A 20,702-nucleotide genomic window follows, 5' to 3' on the forward strand; every position below is an offset into this window, starting at 1 on the left:
TTATATGATTTTAGAATGAGGGCACTTTATCTAGATTTACTTTTTAGCCACCTTTTTCAAAAGTACTATAAATAAACCATTACATACGTATGAAGGATCCATCCATCCAAAGGAACCCTGAATCTCTCATAATGGACAGTAAGCATCCTGCCCTTTGCTCCTAGGAAGACATCTATTTGAAAAGGGCATTCAATGTGCAAGAAGCAAAGAAAGCTGAGAGAAATATCTCCCCACCTATAAAACCCTCATTTCTGTATTAGCTTGCTTTCTGGCAAGTTCACCTATGAATATACCACTCCACTGGTCACTGTGATTCACCTGTATGATGTAGGCTGCAATCAAATTCATAGCACCAAGGTAAAGCATCATGATTTTATTATCCATGTCCCCCAAGGTCCTAGATCTAACCAGCTGAAAAAATGCCATAAAGCATCAGATCTACTTAAAATTCAAAGGTTTTCCCCTAAGTTCTGCATGAATCCAGGTATAGATGGATATATAAAGAATGTGCAGATTCTTCGTTGGCCCAAGAGGGAAGTCCAGGGCAATTCTTTCATCTATAACAAATGCTGACCAGTGAGTTGAGGCTAACTTGAATGTCTTCCAGGGTGAAGGTAGTATCACTGATCACTTTTTGGGGAAGTGATCATATTCAGCTGAGGACTATGTGATCTACTGGTAGTGTTTCCTTAAATACTTGAAGGCTTCTTATGACCACTCCTAAGGTGTAAGTTACTAGGGTTTTGAGGAGGGAAGCAAGTTCATGCTTGGCCTTCATACAGGAAGTACAATACCAAGGACACTCATGGCCCCTGGAAAGAAAGTGTTTACAACTATTGGGCCACCCAAATGAGATCTTCATCAGCTAGGAGGGAGGAATAAGGGGAGGGCAGACAAGTTGATGGTGTCCTCAGTGTGGTCTCCCAGATGGATGAACCTTAGGGGTCTCGGTTCAAGTCAGATACCAGAGTCTAGTCCTGGTTCTAGAAAAGACTGACATATTTGTCTATGGTACCAGATAGGTGATACATGTCTGCCCCAAGGAATGGATAAAGGAGGCTTCAGGATGGAGGGTAGGGAAGACATAAAGAACTACTGAGAGGTATTTTGCTTGGGAGATGCAAAAGCTATTATCCCTTCTGTTTCCAACAGATGTCTCAAGAGTTTAAAGGGAATGACCACCAAATTGTGGCAACACTCTCTGGAGGTAGATGACAGATCCAGCAATTAAAGTGTGCAACAGCTGAAAGATCTGTTTTCCTTCATGAGGAAAGCTACAGGGATAATTCACTGAAAAACAAAGATCATTAATATTCTCCCTCTCCTGTGGTTCTATTTTTCTCTTTACAGGTGCTAAAGTTGTTACACTTCAACTGCTACAAAATCAGAACCTATAATTTCACCTATTTTACAGTCATTGACTAAATGCATACAGACCTTTGATCTAGAAGGGTCAGTTGACAAGAAGGGTAAAAGCACTACCATAAAATTTGCAGAGATGGGCTATGGGAGTGACCTCTGCAAGATGGCTGAATAAGACATCCTTCACACATATCGCCCCTCTTCAACAGCAATAATTGGGCATCCATTCATGGAAAAGTGCCTTCATAGGATCTTTGGGATCCAGGTAGGGGACTGTGAAACCCTGGTGCATTCTCCAACTGAGACACTTTGAGAAGGTAGGCTTACACTCAGGTAAGCTGATTCACTGACTATGGTCCTGGCTACAGACCCAGAAACAGCTCTATAACCGAAAACTCTGCTACAATCCTGTTGGTTTCAGTTCTACCACTAACAAAATATGCCAAGGGACCTTGGAGGAATCATACTACCCATCCATCAGCTAACAGACACAGAGACTTTGGTCTCAGTTGTGTGGATTCTGAAATAGTCCTTAGACAGGCTCTAGCCCTTCTCTGCTGAGGTCTGGAAGTCCTTCCCTTACCCAGGAGTTAAACCTGACAAACTCTGTCAAACTGTAGATTCTGAAAGCACCCTATAACTGGTCTCTAGTCCATTCTGGCCAGTCCCCATTCTTGCTGGCACAGAGACCCAGCAGGAGATTTCTGGCTGCACCCTTATAGATTCTGAAGCGTTCTATACATGGCTCTAGTCCCATCACAGAAGGCCTGCCAGCAGGCCAGCCAACTTCAGGGACCTAGCAGGAAACCCTCTGACAATGCTCCCAGAGATCCTAAAAAGGGCCCTATATCCAGCTCCATCCCTTCCCAGCCAGTCCAAGAGCAGTACTGCTGACCCAGAAAACCAGTGAGAGACACTCTTCATGTGCACCCTAGAAATCCTGAAAGGGTCCTCTACTCGGTTCTATTCCCACCAAGCTGCAGTCACAAGCAGTCCTGCCAACATAGGGACCTAGTAGGGGACACTCTCATCTGTGCCTCAGGAGATCCTGAAACAATCCTATCCTTGGCTCCAGTTCCTCCAGCCAAAGTCAGGGAGCAGTCCGACCTGCCCAGGGACCAGGTGGTAAAAATATCCATTCATGCCTCCAAAGCCAGATATGCAGACTTCAGTCATGGCCAGGATACTAAAAATGCCCAAGAGCTTGGTTCCAGCCCTTCTCAGCCAAGGCCCAGCACCTATGCTGCCCATGTAGGACTCAGCAGTGACCAGGCAGCAGTCCCCACTGGAACTTGGCAGGAGCTATACCCATCCATATACCTGAGAAGGGAACAGCTGACTAAGGACACAACTGTGGGAGCCTGAAGTGGACCCTTGTCCCAGCACTACCCTACTGAACAAGGTACTAGAGGCAGTCCCAGCCATATGAAGACCAGAGTGAAAACATGCCTACCTAATACCCCAATAATAAACCTGTCAACCATGGACACCACTGCAGACTCACAACCATGTACAACCCACTCCAACCCAGCATGAATGTGATTCCAAAAGTAATGCATCCATTAGCCCAGGCAACAGAGAGGAGGTCATTATCTATTGAAAATGGTAAAGACTAAAAGAAGTATTTGTTCCTTCAAATGTAGACATTGATGCAAAGCTAAACAGACCCCAAAGAATCAGATAAATATAACACTACCAAAGGAAACTAACTAAAGCTCCAGTAACCAGTCCCATAAAAATGTATACCTAAAGTTTACCTAACAAAGGATCAAAAAAACAATCATCTTAGAGAAACTTAATGAGATGAAAGAGAACACAGAGAGACAACTGAACAAAATTAGAAAAACAACACATGAACAAAATGGCAATAAAGAAACAAATAAATAGAACCAAACAGAAATCCTGGAGCTGAGAGAAGTAAAAACTGCAATAGGGAGCTTTAACACAGAGACTTATGCACCTGCTGTATCTATGCCATCTGCTTCTGGAGTGTACCCAAAATGAAGTTCTATGCTAGACCAGTAAACAAGAGTTTGCTGGGTCAGAATGAAAACATCCTGCAGTTCAAACACTGAGTGATTCAGTAGCTACACTAAATAATTTTCTACTTTTCCTGAAGTAGGTACCAATATCCTGAGTAATTTCCCATATGCCACTTGCCTAATGTTCTCTCATTTACCCTCCAGAAGAGCTTTGGGCAAGCCCAGCGCTCCAAAACTAGAGGCTACTATGCTGCATTTTGCACAATTACCATCATATGGAGTTCACAGATGTTCATGCTCATTATTCTCACCCAGAAAAAGTACAAGAGAAACTCCTTTTCACTCCAAAGGGACGTGAATGACAACCTCTTCTTATCTCTGAGACCAAAGGTAGGCTGCCCCTTGCCCACTTCAAGCCTACTTCTCCGTATAGCAGATCCTGACAACTCAGTATGTGACCCATGTGATATTCCAAGTGGAGTTTACCAAGATCCACCAATACAAAGCAGTGTGAGTGACTATAAATCAGATCTAGAAAAAACAAAGTGAAGATCAAAAATAATATATTCCACAGACACTTGGAAAGAAAAGGTAATTTCTCTGCTTGAAAAGCTATACCTCCATTCAGTCACTGACATGGTGCTTTATAATGTTTAAATATTTATAAACTATAAAGAGAAAGAGGAACTTATAAAGTAATTGTGAAATGTTAAAGTATGCAATTATATCTGTGGCTCTGCCAATTTTTGCTCACATTCTAAGATGTTCTGGGCTTACCTGATACTGTTTTATGATAAATAAGATAAATAAGATAAATACTATTATATGTCTTCCTCATAGATAACTTTGATTAATATAAAATACAAACATTAGTAATAATAAAAGTACCTAGGGATGGCTGGGTAGCTCAGTCAGTAAAGTGTCTGCCTTTGACTCAGGTCATGCCTGGGATTGAGCTCTACGTCTTCCTGCTCAGTAGGAAGCCTCGTTCTCCCTTCCCCTCCCCACTCAGGCTCTCTCTCTCTCATTCTCTCAAATAAATAAAATCTTCAATAAAAATAATAATAAAAGTAACTAATACTTATTGAGTACTTACTGTGTACCTCCTGGCACTACTCTAATCACTATATTGGGTTAATTCATTTAATCTGTGCATCAGTCTTATAAGAAAGGAATATGACTATCACCCCAATTTTATAGATTAGGAAATCAACTAGCAAGTGAAATAGGAATAATTCAACCAAGGCACATTGCATTTCTGCTTTTCCAAATAATAGAAACCAGCCCTTTTATACAAACATTTAATGTTTTCTCCCTTGATATTTTCTCCCTTGATATAATACTGGTACCTTAATTTCTTATTTTTCCCAAAAAAGCCTACCTTTTCATTGTTAATATACCTAGATAATTTTAAATTATGTGGCCAGTATCACTACCTCTGTAAAGTCTTATATGTCTCCTCCCACATGGAATTCCTCTTTTCAATACTCTGAAATATACAATTCTATTCCTATACATCTAACTGTAACTTTTCTTTCTTTTTTTTTTTTCTGTAACTTTTTACAGGTATTATATTTCCTTCAATATTGTGAATCTAAGAAGTTGAATAATGATGTCTCATTTCAGGCACCTGAGCTCAGGGGATTAAGCATCTGACTCTTGATTTCAGCTCAGGTCATAATCTCAGAGTCATGAGATTGAACTCCATGGCAGGCTTACTGCTCAACAGGGAGTCTGCTTGAGATTGTCTCTCTCTCTCTCTCTCTGCCCCATCCCCTCCGTGCATATAGTGTGCACTCTCTCCCTCTCAGATAAATTAGTAAATCTTTAAATAATAACAAATGTCTCATCATCTCTGTAACTACTAGTAGTAGTTGAAAAATAACCAGTGCTCACAAAATCACTATTGAATTAAAATCATACAAACCAAAATAAAACCCTGAATGTGAAATTTCTAATGTGATCTCTCCTGGTCACTACACAAGTAGTATTATAGTTGTACTGATACTTTTATACCACCCATTTTTAATTAGGTTTATCATGAGTCCCCATATTATGGGCATCTTGATTTCACCTACTCCATTAGTTCCTCTGCTAAATTACTTTTCCCTTACCGTTTGCCTCGTGGATAATGCCGCACATATTCTCCAACATCATGAGCAGCAACAGCTAAGACTTGTGGATCATCCGACACCTCCAGAAGTTTTGTCAAAATTCTGAAAGAAATTTAATTCAAAGAGAGACTGATTTCTAGTTCTTCTATAGAACACAACAAAGCAAAAAAAAAAAAAAAAAAAAAAAAAACAACAACAAAGCATAGGTACGATGCAGATATCTTCTGAAAATAGACATTTACAAATGTAATCACATATTCTACAGATTTTACTATTACACATAATATATTACATATAAGTTAGCAGGTTACTTTATAAATTTATACCAGGTTACTTTCAGATGCACAATGTACACCACATACAATTCCCAAAATATCAGGAACATCTTCTCCTGCTCTCTCAAAAAAGACAACTACGATGCCAGTTAATGTTATCTTAATATACAATTACCAGTGAGTCCTTGCCAATTATATTTTGAAGATTAATCACTTGTAAGTTTTTTGTTAAGAACAAGAAGTTATTTTATTGTTAAGAAGAAGTTACTTTAAACTGTGATCAAGAAGTTTACTTAAGAAGTTAGTTACTTAAGAAGTTACTTTAAGCTGTGATCAAGATAGAGCATGAGCCCTGAGCACACACATTCCCCCCACCCACCACCTCTAGGCCTCTCTCTCACTCCAAGTCCCAGAAGAACCTAAAACTGAACTTCACAAGTCAAACAATACAAAACAGCAAGTGAATGGTTCTGAGAAGATGGCCACCCAAATTCACAATCCTGACTCCCTTGCTGTCCTTTCGGTCCTTTCTCTACAGCAATCACATAGGCAGAGTGAAACCACTGCAAGAGCCTGATGGTGATTCTGAGAACGGGAGCCAACCAGATGCAGAGAAGACTCCCTTCTGTAGGGAGCTGGAGCCTTGACCATAGATTTCTGCCTCCTCAAGGACCTCCAGGGAGAGGGTTTATCTCACCTAGTGGCACATGTGTCCCCCGGAGTGGAGGGAGAGGGGGTACTCCATGGCCATGGCCAAAATCCAATCCACTGGAAAAGACTGCCTTCACCCTGAGTATGAGGAGAGATCACTCAAGGAATAGATCATTCCTGTGTTATTTAAACTGCTAATGGGCACAAAAATGGAAAGAACACCACTCAATTCATTCCACAAACAGAGCATAACTGGGAAAATTGATCAAAAGGAGTAATCTTTTTAATGGCTAGGCAGAAGACTAACATATAAAAAATAAAATCTGCTTTCTAATATGCCAGCAATAGCCACTCACGTAAACAGATATATGAAAACCTTACAGAATTAGCTAATTGAACTAATAGAATACTGAGAGAATATCCTTTCAGTTCTCAGCTCACATATCAACTCTTGCTTAAGAGCCTCTGATCTCCCTAAGATACTCTGTCCCTTATCATTTTCTACCCCACTTCTTGGTGCATTTTTCTTCACAGGACTCATTACCACCAATCATAATATTATATAGTTTCTTGACTACATTTTTTTAGTCTCTCTCTCCCAAATACAATGTATACTTAACAACAATAAGAACTTAATTTTATTTGCCATTGTGTCTGCAACACCTAGAGCAGTACTGATCATACAACCCATGCAACAGATGCTCAAGAAACACTTGCTGAAAAAAAAAATGAATATATAATTTAAGTATAAAATGGTGATGCCGCCAATTGGAAAAAAGTTTGACAGATCCTAACAGAATTTAAAATACACAGACCCTTTGATCCAGCAATTTTACTTCTAGGAATCTAACCTACAAAAATATTTTCATATTTCCACAAAGATATCTATGTACACTAGCTTTAAACAATGACTAAAAGAAAAGGCTACAGGGTGGAGGCCACATCCAAGAGTTAGGCTTTTTCCCTCCATTTCTTCTTCCATGCTGGTGGCACCTACTTTGTCCTCTGTTAACACTATGTCATGTATAAAGCAGTTTCACATTCACCATTTTATCGAACACCTACAACTAGGATTATTGGTTCTTCCTATCTTATAGAGATGTAAAACCAGAGGCTCAGTGAAATAAAATAGCCCAAAACAACAACAAAAAAATTAGAATTAAAATTTTTTAAAATAATAAAACTAAGTCATTTTAACAGACCCTAAGCCATAATAAGTGAAAAAGACAAGTCACAAACACATTCTGATGATGACATGTATAAATAACTTTATATAAAGATGCAGGTACAGGTATGTCTATGAATGAAAGAACACTGGAGAAGTCTATCACCTGCTGACTTTGGCTACCACCGGGGAAGAGTTTGAGAGAGGAGTAGTAAAGAAACCTTTTCTCTTTACTCCTGTATGCCTTCAAGAGTATTTGAATGACTTGGCCCAGGCTGTTTGATATAACTTAGAATTCAAAAATTCAGCACACATTTTTTTTAAAAAGTTACTTAATTTTACTAAGATGCTCAAGATGTTACTATCCCTTAGAATTGCTAATTTCCTTTTTCTTTTTTTAATTTAAGTTCAATAGCCAGGGCAGCCCGGGTTGCTCAGTGGTCTAGCGCCGCCTTCAGCCCAGGGCCTGATCCTGGAGACCCGGGATCAAGTCCCACGTCAAGCTCCCTGCATGGAGCCTGCTTGTGTCTCTGCCTCTCTCTCTCTCTCTCTCTCTCTCTTTCTCTCTGTGTGTCTCTCATAAATAAGAAAAAAAAAAAAAGGAACTAAATTCAATAGCCAACACACAGTATATCATTAGTTTCAGATGTAGAGTTCAATAATTCATCAGTTACATATAACACCCAGTGCTCATCATATCACATGCCCTCCTCAATGCCCATCACTCAATGACCCCACCCCTTCCACCTCCCCTCCAGCAATTCTCAGTTTGTTTCCTATAATTAAGAGTCTCTCGTGGTTCTTCTCCCTCTGATGACTTCCCATTAAGCTTTCCCTCCCTTCTCCTATGATCCTCTATGCTGTTTCTCATATTCCACATGAGTGAAACCATATGATAATTCTTTTTCTGATTGACTTATATTTCACTCAGCAAAATACCCTCCAGTTCCATCCATATCGATGTAAATGGTAAGTAGTCATCCTTTCTGATGGCTGAGTAGTATTCTATTGCATATATATACCACATCTTCTTTATTCATTCATCTGTCAATGGACATCACTTGGTATCAGGGAAATATAATCAAAACCAAAATGAGATACCACCTCATACCAGTCAAAATGGCTAAAATTAACAAGACAGGAAACAACAAATGTTGGTGAGGATATGGAGAAATGGGAACCCTCTTGCCCAGTTGGTGGAAATGCATACTGATACAGACACTCTGGAAAACAGTATAGAGTTTCCTCAAGAAGTTAAAAATAGAGCTACCCTACGATCCAGCAATTGCACTACTAAGGATTTACCCCAAAGATATAAATGTATTGATCCGAAGGGGTACCTGTACCCCAATGTATATAACAGCAATGTCCACAAGAGCCAAACTGTAGAATTGCTAATTTTAAATTAAAGTTTAAAATTTAAGTTTAAAATATCTAACATGAAGTTTTGAAACCATTTGACTATTTGCCGACAAACTATTCAATTACAAAATGCAAATCTTATTTCTTAAGATCTGTACTAAAAAACAACTTGAATCACCATGACCTTTGCTCATATCATTTGCATTTCAACAAATACTTAAAAGCAATAAAACACTGTTCACAATCCGTACAAGTCTATGAAGCTTACATACTTTAGTTTCTGCAGCTCATTTATTTGGTAATGTCTCCTAAGAGTGTGGCTCAACATTTCTCTACCTACCCTTACTTTTTTTTTTTTTTTTACCTACCTTTTTCTATCATCATCTCACTGTGTCAAATATCTAACTCTGTAAACAGGAAACACTAATAAAAAAACCTCACTGTCAATCAAGGAATTATTTCATTAAGCAGTAATTACGTGCCTTTTATTTTCCAGACTGAGATATCTGCATTTCCAAATAATAGAAAAGAAAGGATGAGAATTTATTATATACATTCATGTTCCAAACTCAGTGTAAATATACACCTCACAATAGGATCCCATAAATGAGGAAATAAGATCCAGAGAAGTTACATATCTGCTTAAACATACAACTGTTGAAACAGATTTGAATCACTATGTGTCGACTCTAGTCCATGCTAAGCAACTACCCCATGATGATAGTTCATTCAACTCAAGCACATGAAAACCCACAAAGAAAAAACAAGACATATATTCAATCTCCCATACATTTATTTTTTTATTTCAAACTTGCTCTTTTTAAAAGGCCAACTTGCAAAGTATTCTAAAATGAAGTTTAATTCAACTGAGATATTTTAATAGTTTCTAGAGATTAAAGTATGTTCATATTTTTACTATTTTGAAATTTTATTAAGATATTATTTTATGAAATAAGAAAATATTCACTTAAGATTCCTTAAAATATAACAGAATATTTGTTCTGAATATCTCAAACCAAAAGCCAGCAAATTACAGCTGAAGTCTAAACCCAGCAGCTACCTGTTTTTGTACATAAGTTTTATTGGAACAAAGCCACACTTACTAGTTTGCCTACTGTCCATGATTGCCTTGGCAGTTGTGACAGAGACTGAACGGCTCACAAGGCCTCCATTGTTTACTTCCTGGGCCTTTACAGAAAAAGTTTGCCAATGCAGCTTTAAACCATATTCAGTGATCTGAGTCATTCTCCATATAGCTGAGACCCTTGATAATCAATATATGGTCTGCAAACCAGCAGTATCAGTATCACCTTAGAAATGCTGAATCACAGACCCAATCCTGGACCTACTAAATTAGAATATGCATTTTAACAAGATCTCCATTAACATTTGAAAACTGGGGCAGCCCTGGTGGCCCAGCGGTTTAGCGCCGCCTGCCGCCTAGGGCGTGATCCTGGAGACCCGGGATGGAGTCCCACATCAGGCTTCCTGCATGGAACCTGCTTCTCCCTCTGCCTGTGTCTCTGCCCCTCTCTCTCTCTGTCTCTCTCTCTGAATAAATAAAATCAAAAAAAATTTCAAAAAAACTTTTTTTTTTTGAAAACTGTAGTCTTAGACTCAAAAAAACGTTCAAAGTAGAAAGGATTAATCAAATATAGAAAATACAGAAATGATTTTAACGGCTATCCCTAGGCCATTCAGCCCACTGAATATGCTCAGCGACAATGAAAATATTTTTGTATTATTATCTGTAAACTGAGTACACTTTCCATTTCTGTATTTGTCATCAATAACAACAGTAGATTCATCAATCAAAAGCCAAATCTCTACCACCATATTAACCACAAGCTGAGATTCTGTCAGAGACTCCAATGGGATCAAGACAGCAACATATCACAGCTCTGGAGTCAGACCAAATGTGAATTCTGTCTCTCAGATTTGCTAGAAATGTAATCTTGGAAAGTGTCTGTTCAAAGCCAAAACAGAATTTCTATTATTATTCTGATTGATCACTCCACAAATTTGCTCTTGTTGTCTTTCACAATGTTTTTCCTGTTTTAAAAACTTGCTTGCTCCCTTGGCCTTTGCTTTTCTTTTATCATTTGCATAGTTTCTTGTATTTCAGAATATTTCCTTATTCAAACAAAACACATACTTATTTCAAAATTATACAAGATTACAAAGTATTTTCTGCATACTATCAAACTAAAACTGATAGTGAAAAAATGAACTTACATTGCATACTTGCTAAGTTTGGAATTACCTGAAAAAAATAGGTCGGGGCCTGAAATAAGTGCAGTTCTCTACAGATAAAAAGAAGGCTAGTATTCACTGTGTTTTTAATAACAGAATAAAGATTTCTTCTGTATCTATTTATCACCTAGTTTGAGGGACAGCACTACCATGCCCCTCCTTGCCAATTATCCCCATACAGATAACTTATAAGAATGGAAACAGGGGGCACCTGGGGGGCTCAATCAGTTAAGTGCCCAACTCTTGATTTCAGCTCCAGTCATAATCTCAGGGTCATGAGATTAAGCCAAGCACAGGGCTCCATTCTCAGCGGGGAGTCTGCTTGTCCCTCTTCCTCTGCTCTTCCCCCACCCTCACATATGCATGCTTTCTAAAATAAATAAATAAACAAATAAACAAACAAACAAAACTTTAGGGAAAAAAAAGAATGGAAATTAAGGACAAACGACGACTTTAAAATTTCTCTGAAACTAAAGTGCTACATGTCATTGTTTCTGATTATTCAGAAAAATCACTAAGGGTCATAAAAAAGTAAAGAGAATAATTTAAAGGAGAACCATAAAACCGAAACCTAATGACAGAAAGCAGAACATGTACTTCAAAAGGCTCCTTAAGTATATCATAATAAAAATATATGTAATGCTTTAGTAATAATTTATAAAAAGCTCCCCTCCATTATATTCAAGTTTTCCAAAAAACTAGATTTAAAAGCCATTATTCAAGTTCATTTGTTGCTGTTAAAAACCCAAAGTAATGGGGCACCTAGGTGGCTCAGTGGTTGAGCATCTGCCTTTGGCCCAGGTCATGAGATCAAGGTGTTCTGGGATCAAGTCCTGCAACAGGCTCCCTACAGGGAGTCTGCTTCTCTCTCTGCCTATGTCTCTGCCTCTCTCTGTGTGTCTCTCATGAATAAATAAATAAAATCTTAAAAAAAAAAAAACCTCAAAGTAGCACAACAATGTTGATAAGATAATCCACTTTTCCCTCATCTATTCTCCGTCAGTCCTGCCAACATCAACCACTCATTTTGGTTTGCTAAACTTTTAAATAAGCTTAATATATCATTTTTGGTAATACATGGAAAATAAGTATAAACAACAGAGATAGGTCTCCCTAAAATCATTTATCAGACACAAGTATATACCTCCTCTCCTCCTTCTACCTTGTTAAAATGACAGTAAAAGAATTTTTTTTCTCATTTTCAAGTTTTTTCTTCAGTTCCAGTTACTTAACATATTGTGTAGTATTCGTTTCAAGTGTAGAATTTAGTGATTCATCACTTACAAATAACACCCAGTGCTCATCATAAGTGCCCTCTTTTAATGCCCATCACCCATTTAACCCAACTCTCCACCCATCTCCCCTCTGGTAACCACTAGTTTGTTCTCTATAGTAAAGAGTCTGTTTCTTGGTTTGCTTCTCTTCCTCCCCCTCCCTCATGTTTCATTTGTTTTGTTTCTTAAATTTCACATGTGTGAAATCCTATGATATTTATCTTTCTCTGACTTATTTCACCTAGCATAATACTCTCTAGCTCCATCCATGTCACTGCAAATAGTAAGATGATATTCTTTTGATGGCTACACACACACACACACACACACACACACACACACTCTCTCTCTCTTACATACATACACAAGGACCGCATCCTCTTTATCCATTCATCAGTCAATGGACATTTGGGGTCTTTCTATAATTTGCTATTGTTGTTAATGCTGCTACAAACATCGGGGTGAATATATACTTTCAAATCAGTATTTTTGTATCCTTTAGGCAAATACCTAGAAGTGCAATTGCTGGATCACAGGGTAGTTCTATTTCTAACTTTTTAAGGAATCTTCATACTGTTATCCAGAGTGGCTACACCAGTTTGCTTTCCCACCAACAGTGTAAGAGGGTTCCCCTTTCAACACAGTCTTCGCCAACACCTGTTGTTTCCTGTGTTGTTAATTTTAGCCATTCTGACTGGTGTGAGGTGGTATTTCATTGTAGTTTTCACGGTTTTTCTTTTTAAAGCTTAGACCCATGGGAAATTAAACAACAAAATATTAAAATAGACAGTCAGAAGAACAAATGCTAAGTAATTTGAGAAAACAAAATACCAAGCTGGCAGTGAAGGAAGTTACATAGAAACCTAATGTGCAACATGGAACTCTTTAGCAGTATTTCTATAAACCAAATTCAAATTGTACTGTCCAAAATGGTAGCCACTAGCCACATGAGTTATTTAAAGTTAACCTGACTGACAATAATTAAATCAAAAATTGAGTTTTTCAGTCACACCAGCAACATTTCAAGCACTCTTTAGCCACTGAATACCATACTGGACAGCACAAACATAAACTATTTCTATCATCACAAAGAATCACTACTAAAGCTAAAATTTTTATTTTTTTTTATTTTTTTTATTTTTTAAAGCTAAAATTTTTAAATGAAAATTTTTAAATGGCACAATATACAGGAATGCGGAGAAAAATAATATACATAGGAATAAATCTAATGAAAGATGAGCAAGAACATTAGAACAAAATCCTACAATAAATGAAAGGCTATTCCACAAAGACCAGAGACGCCCAAATTGAAAAACTATCAATTCTCCCAAGAATGAACTACAGATTCAATCTCAATCAAATCCTACTAGAATTGTTAAATTGACAAGTTTATTCTAAAACACATATAGAAATTTAGAAGGCCAAAAGATGCCAAGCTAACTTGGAAAAACAACAAATTTGTGGAGTGCTGATGTTATCAGATACCAAGACTTGCTATAAAGTACAGCAATAAACATAATATAATACTGGAGCAAGAACAGACAAATCAATGATGCAACAGAATAAAGAATTCAAGGAGACATCTGCATACAAAGATACTAGGCAGGGAAATTAGGCAAGGAAAAAAAACAAAGAAAGAAAGAAAAGGCATCCAGATTAGAAAGTGAGAAGTAAAACTATATTTACAGATGACATGATCTTATATATAGAAAAAGCAAAGGAATTCACTAAAAAAAGTTATTAAAACTTATTTTAAAAGCTCAAAGAGATTGCAGAATATAAGAATACAGAAAAATCAATTGTATTTCTATAAACTTGTGATAAACTGAAAATGAAGAAAACAGTTCCACTTACAATAGCATCAAAAGAAAAAAATATTTAGAAACAAATTCAGCAAAAAAAAATGCAAAACTTATGCTCTGAAAACTGCAAAACACTAGTGAAAAGAAATAAATATGAACTCAATAAGTGGGAAAGTATACCATTTTTATGGATCTCAACACCAAATACTGTTAAGATGGCAATACTCCCCAAGTTGATCTACAGCTTACATAATCCCTAAGAGAATCCCAAATGACTTCATTGTAGAATTTAACTAAGTGATTCTAAAATTCATATAAAATGGAAAGGGAAGGGTACACCTGGGTGGTTCAGCAGCTGAGCACCTGCTTTTGGTTCGGGTCATGATGCCGGGATCCTGGGATCAAGTCATGCATCAGGCTCCCCTCAGGGAGCCTGCTTCTCCCTCTGCCTACATCTCTGCCTTCCTCTGTGTGTCTCTCATGAATAAATTAAATTAAATTAAATTTAAAAAAAGGCAAGGGACCCAGAAGAGTCAAACTCATCTGGAAAAAGAAAAAGAGACCTCAGTTTCCAATTCAATTATGTAAAGACCTTGAAATTACCACTCTTGTCCTCACAAGAAGAAAAACTAAATGTGCTGAAAGTTAATACCTCTTTGTAGATCCAACAGAGAACTGAAGTCCCAGAACCAGCCACTGTGCCATAAGCTAGAGAGGCAGGTAAATACAGAGACAGACAGCTAACAGAGCAGAAGCCACTGCTGCATCCATCAACTGGCAGGAACATTTAAAGGGTAACTGACTAATTGCTAGAGACTAGCAAAAAGTAGCTTGAGAGATAAAAACTCCCAGAGGCCTAGCTCTATGAGGGTCCTCACAGTGCTCACCTGAGGAGAAATAAACAATCTGAGTAGGTATGTACCTGTTACAGAAATTGAATCAATATTTAATAACCTTCAAAAACAGAAAGCAACAGGTCCAGATGAACTCAACAGTAAATTCTACTAAACATTTAAGGAGGAAATCATAAATTCCCTATAATTTCTTCCAAAAACTAAAAGCAGAAGAAACACTAACTCATCCTATGAAGCCAGCATTACCATAATACCAAACCAAAGATATCACAAGAAAGGCAAATTACAGACCAATATATCTCATGAATATAGATGCAAAAATCTTCAACAAAATGTTAGCAAATCAAATACAACAATTATAAAAAGAATTAAGTACCATGATTTATATATCATACACATATGTGTTATTACCAAGAATTACATATCGGACCAAATCAGCTTTATTCCAGGTACACAAAGCCAGTTCAATATTCAAGAATATATTAATATAACCCATCATTCATCAGTAGACCAAAGGAAAAAAATTAACATGATTATCTCAATAAATGTAGAAAAACCATTTAACAAAATCCAATACCCATTAATGATTAAAAACTCTCTTACAATCTTAGAACCTCTCCAACTTGATAAAGAACATCTATAAAAATCCTACATTTATTATCATACTTAATGGTGGGGAGCTAGAAGCTTTCCTGATAAGAAAAATAACAAGGCAAAGATGTCCCCTCACCACTCCTTTTCAACATCATACTGGATGTCCTCATGATGCAATAGCTAGAAAAGGAAATAAAAGTTATATAGATTGGGGCAGAAGAAATAAAAGTGTCTTTGTAGATGACATAATGATATAAGTAGAAAATTCAAAAGATTCAATTTTTATAACTTCTAGAATAACCAATTATAACAAGGTTGCAGGACACAAGGGTAATATACAAAACAAATCACTTCCTATATACCAGCAAAGAGCAAGTAAAATTCAAAATTTTAAAAATACCATTTACTTAACACCCTCCCCACCAAAATGAAATACTTAGATATAAACCTAACAAAACATGTTGGAAAAAACTTGAAAATATGTTGAAGAAAACTACAAAATTCTAATGAAAGAAATCAAAGAAAAGCTGAATAAATGGAGAGAGATTCCATGTTCATGAATATAGGAAGACTCATATTGTCAAGATGCCAGTTCTTCTCAACTTGATTCAATGCAATCCCAATCAAAATCCCAGGAAGTTATTTTTTTAATATCATCAAACTCTAAAGGTTATATAAAGAGGCATAAAGTCCAAAATAGCCAACACAAGATTGGAAAAGAAGAAAGTTAGAGGACTGATGCTACCCAACTTTGAGACTTTTTTTTTTATTTCAACATTTATTTATTTATTTATTTATTTATTTATTTATTTATTTTTTAGAAAATAGAAAGGCAAACTTTATAATATCCTACTATCTTAATACAATTGTCATGATTTTTACTTGTTTACATGATAATAATTGTAACAACAGACATTTAGTGAGCAATTATTACATGGCTAGGCATTTGTGCTAAATGTTTTATATACATTATCTTATTGAGTCCATTCAACAACATTTTGTGGCATTATTCTTATCTTAGAGGAAAATGTACATGGGATGGTAAAAATAGCAAAGTTAGTACTACTGAATTTTAGAGTTGCTTAAAACTTGCTTCCAGGTATCCCTTTTTTTTTTTATAAATTTATTTTTTATTAGTGTTCAATTTGCCAACATATAGAATATAGAGCCCAGTGCTCATCCCATATAGAGCCCAGTGCTCATCCCATCAAGTGCCCCCCTCAGTGCCCGTCACCCAGTCACCCCCCAACCCCCGCCTACCTCCCTTTCTACCACCCCTAGTTCGTTTCCCAGAATTAGGAGTCTCTCATGCTCTGTCTCCCTTTCTGATATTTCCCACACTTTATATGGTCTCATTCATTTGGGGTATATAAAAAATAGTGAAAGGGAATAAAGGGAAAAGGAGAAAAAATGAGTGAGACTTACTATAAAGCAAGAGTAATCAAGAAGACTTTGATATTGGTGAACGAGTAGACAAATTCATGGAATAGAATAAAGAACCAAGAAACAAATCAACACAATCAAGCTATCTTTGACAACAGAGCAAAAGCAATACAATGAAGCAAAGGTAATCTTGCAACAAATAGTGCTAAAACAACTGCACATCCACATGTAAACAAGTAACTCTAGACACAAATCTTACAACCTTCAGAAAAAATAGCTCAATGAATCAGAGACCTAAATGAAAAACACAACTATAAAACTTCAAGAAAATGTAGGCAACCTTGGGCACGGAGATGACTTTTTAGATACAACAAAGTACAGTCTATGGTAAATTGAATCTCATTACAACTGAAAGCTTTTTCACTGTGAGACACTGTGATGAGAATGAAAAGACAAGTCAGAGACAGGGAGAAAATCTTTGCAAAACACATATCTGATAAGCCACTTTTATCCAAAATACATAAAGTGCTCTTAAAATTCAACAACAATAAATCAACTCAATTTAAAAATGGTTAAAAGACTGAACAGACATCTCACTAAAGAAAACAGATGGAAAATAAGCATACAAAAAAAATGATCAACACCATATGTCATTAGAAAACTGAAAACTAAAGTGAGATAACACTACACTACACACCTATAAAAATGGCAAAATCCTGAACACTGACAACACCACATGCTAGCAAGGAGGTACAGCAACAGGTACCCTAATTCACTGCTCATGAGAATGTAAAAAAGTACAGTCGTTTTGACAGACAGCTTGGCAGTTTCTTACAAAATTAAACAGAAGTCTTATCATGCAATCCAGCAATCATGCTCTCTTCAGATTTACCCAAGTAAGTTGAAAGGTTATGTCCACATTAAATCCTGCACATGAATGTTTAAAGCAACTTTATCCATAGTAATTGACAAAACTTCGAAGCAACCAAGATGTCCTTCAGGGGATAAAAAAACGATGGCACAGCTGTACAATGGAATATTCATCAGTAAAAAGAAGAGGAAAAGAAAAATGAATAAGCTATGAAGAAAAAAAAATGGCGGAACTTTAAATGTATATTGCTAAGAGGAAGAAGCCAGTCTGAGATGGTTACATAGTGTTTAATTCCAACTATATGACATCGTGGAAAAGGCAAAACTACAGGGATGATAAGACCAGTGGTATCAGGAGTTCAGGGAGAGGGAAGAAGGGCAGAGTGAGTAGGTGGGACATAGGGAATTTTTAGGGCAGTGAAACTATTCTGCATGACACTATAGTGGGGGACACATGATATTAGTCAAAACCTACAGAACATATAACACAGAGTGAACTACACAACAGAAAGAATGAACTCTAATGTAGAATGGGTACTTCAGTTAAAAATAATGTATAAATATTGGTTTATCAATTATAACAAACGTACCACACTAATGTAAGATGTTAATAATGGGGGGAAAGGGTCTATGAAAACTCTCTGCTCTTTCTCCTCAATTTTTCTGTAAACCTAACATTATTCTAAAAATTAAAGTCTATTAATTTTAAAAGCTACAGTAAGAAGTGTATATAGGTCTGTGTGTGGGTGGGGGGGTTAATTCTTGCATTGTCTATAACAGCAAAACCTGGCAACAGTATTAAATATCCATCAATGAGAGATTGAATAAATAACACAAAAAAGAAGAAAGTAGAAGACTCACATATCTGAATTTCAAAACATACTATAAAGCAAAAGTAATCAAGACAGTGTGGTATTGGTATCAGGATAGTCATATAGATCAACAAAACAAAACTGAGAGTCCAAAAATAAACTCATGTGTCTATGGTCAACCAAATTTCAATAAGGATACCAAGACAATTCAATGGAGAAAAGTACTCAACAAATGTTACTGGGATAACTGGACATCCACATGAAAAGAATGAAGTTGGACCCTTACTTCACATCATATACAAAAAATTCAAAATGGATCAAAGACCTAAATGTAAGTGGTAAAACTATAAAAATATTACAGAATATATAAGAGTAAATCTTCATAACCTTAGTTTTGGCAATTGATCTTTAGGTATGACACCAAAAGCATGAGGAACTAAAAAAATAAATAAATTGGGACTTCATCAAAATTTTAAAATGTGTTTCAAAGGACTCTATCAAGAAAGTGAGAAGATAAAAAATAAGGGATATTTGTAAATCATATATCTGATCAGGGACCTGTATCCAAAATATACAAATAACTTTCACAAATTAATAATAAAAACACAACCCAATTAAAAAATGAACCAAGTATCTGAATAGACATCTCTCTAAACAGGATATACAAATGGCCAATAAGCACAAGAAAAGATGCTTGACATCATTAGCATCAAAGAAATACAAATCAAAACCACAATGATGTATTACTGCACACTAAGATGGTTATAATAAAAAAAGAAGTATCAACAGGGATGTGGAAAAATCAGAACCCTCATAAACTACTGGTGAGAACATAAAATTGTACAGGCAATTCAGAGAACAGTCTGACAGTTCCTCAAATGGTTAATATAGCTATCATATGATTCAACAATCCTATTCCAAAACCTACTCAAGCAAGATAAATAAAAACACATATCTACACTAAAACTTGTACGCAGATGTTTATTACCACAACAACAAATGCTCATTAACTGATGAGCAGATAAAATGTGGTAGATCAATATAATGAAATATCATTCTACCATGAAAATAAAGTACTAATAAATGCTGCAACATAAATGAACCTTGAACAAGTTATGGGAACTAAAAGAAGCCAATCACGAAAGGATAAATATAGAATTCCACCGATGTGACATTTTCATAATAGGCACATCTATAGAGACAAAAAATAGATTTTGGTTGCTTAGGGCTGAGTGGATGGGTGGGTAAGAGTTGTCAGTTAAAGAATACGGGGTTTCTTTTCAAAGTGATGGAAATGTTCTAAAATTGATTGTGTTTATAGTTGCACATATTTGTGAATTTAGTACAATCCACTTATTTGTGTAATTTTTAAGTGGGTGAATTGTGTGGCACAGGATTTAAACCTCAATTTTAAAAAAAGAGACACTTGCACATATTTTGTCATCTTACTATGACAAAAGGAGCCCTGCAAAGTAAAAAGAAAATTTTATTTTCAATAAATGGTGTTGGTTCAATGAGATATCCACAAAATGAAAAAAAAACTTAACCACTGCTTTACACCTTACCCAAAAACCAATTCCAGATCAAACAGAGATCTAGCCGTGAAATGTTAAACAGTAAAGCTTCCAGCAGATAACCTAAAAATGTATCTTCATGATTCCAGATAGGCAAAAACTTCTTAACCAGGACACCAAAAAGTACTAGCCATAAAGGAAAAGATTAATCAACTGAGCTACATTACAACTAAAGAGTGAAATGATACATGACAGAATAGAAGAAAATAGTTAGGATGAACAGGTAGAAGAACTCCTGTACAGAATAAGTATAGAAATCCTACTAAAAAAAAATTTTGTAGGGGCACCTGGGTGGCTCAGTTGGTTAAGTCTCTGACTCTTTCTGGTTTCGGCTCAGGTCATGATCTCAGGGTCCTGCAATAGAGCCCGGTGTCA

The 20,702-nt window shown here is 36.4% G+C and overlaps 1 protein-coding gene across 7 annotated transcripts in view; it reads right to left on the reverse strand.

Moving 5' to 3' along the window:
- The window catches only part of ATP6V1H (ATPase H+ transporting V1 subunit H), a 162,906-nt gene that overhangs the window by 47,097 nt on the left and 95,107 nt on the right, over positions 1-20,702 (reverse strand). For all 7 annotated transcript variants that reach the window (XR_003147585.3, XM_025477734.3, XM_035708351.2 and 4 more), the window contains one exon: positions 5,459-5,560. Coding sequence is in view for 6 of the 7 variants with exons in the window: in XM_025477734.3 (XP_025333519.1) it covers positions 5,459-5,560 (102 nt within the window). In the remaining variant the exon portion in view is untranslated. The remainder of the gene's footprint in view (positions 1-5,458; positions 5,561-20,702) is intronic.

Source organism: Canis lupus, chromosome 29 (assembly GCF_003254725.2).
Source record: "Canis lupus dingo isolate Sandy chromosome 29, ASM325472v2, whole genome shotgun sequence".
In the NCBI taxonomy this organism is placed as follows: Eukaryota; Metazoa; Chordata; class Mammalia; order Carnivora; family Canidae; genus Canis; species Canis lupus.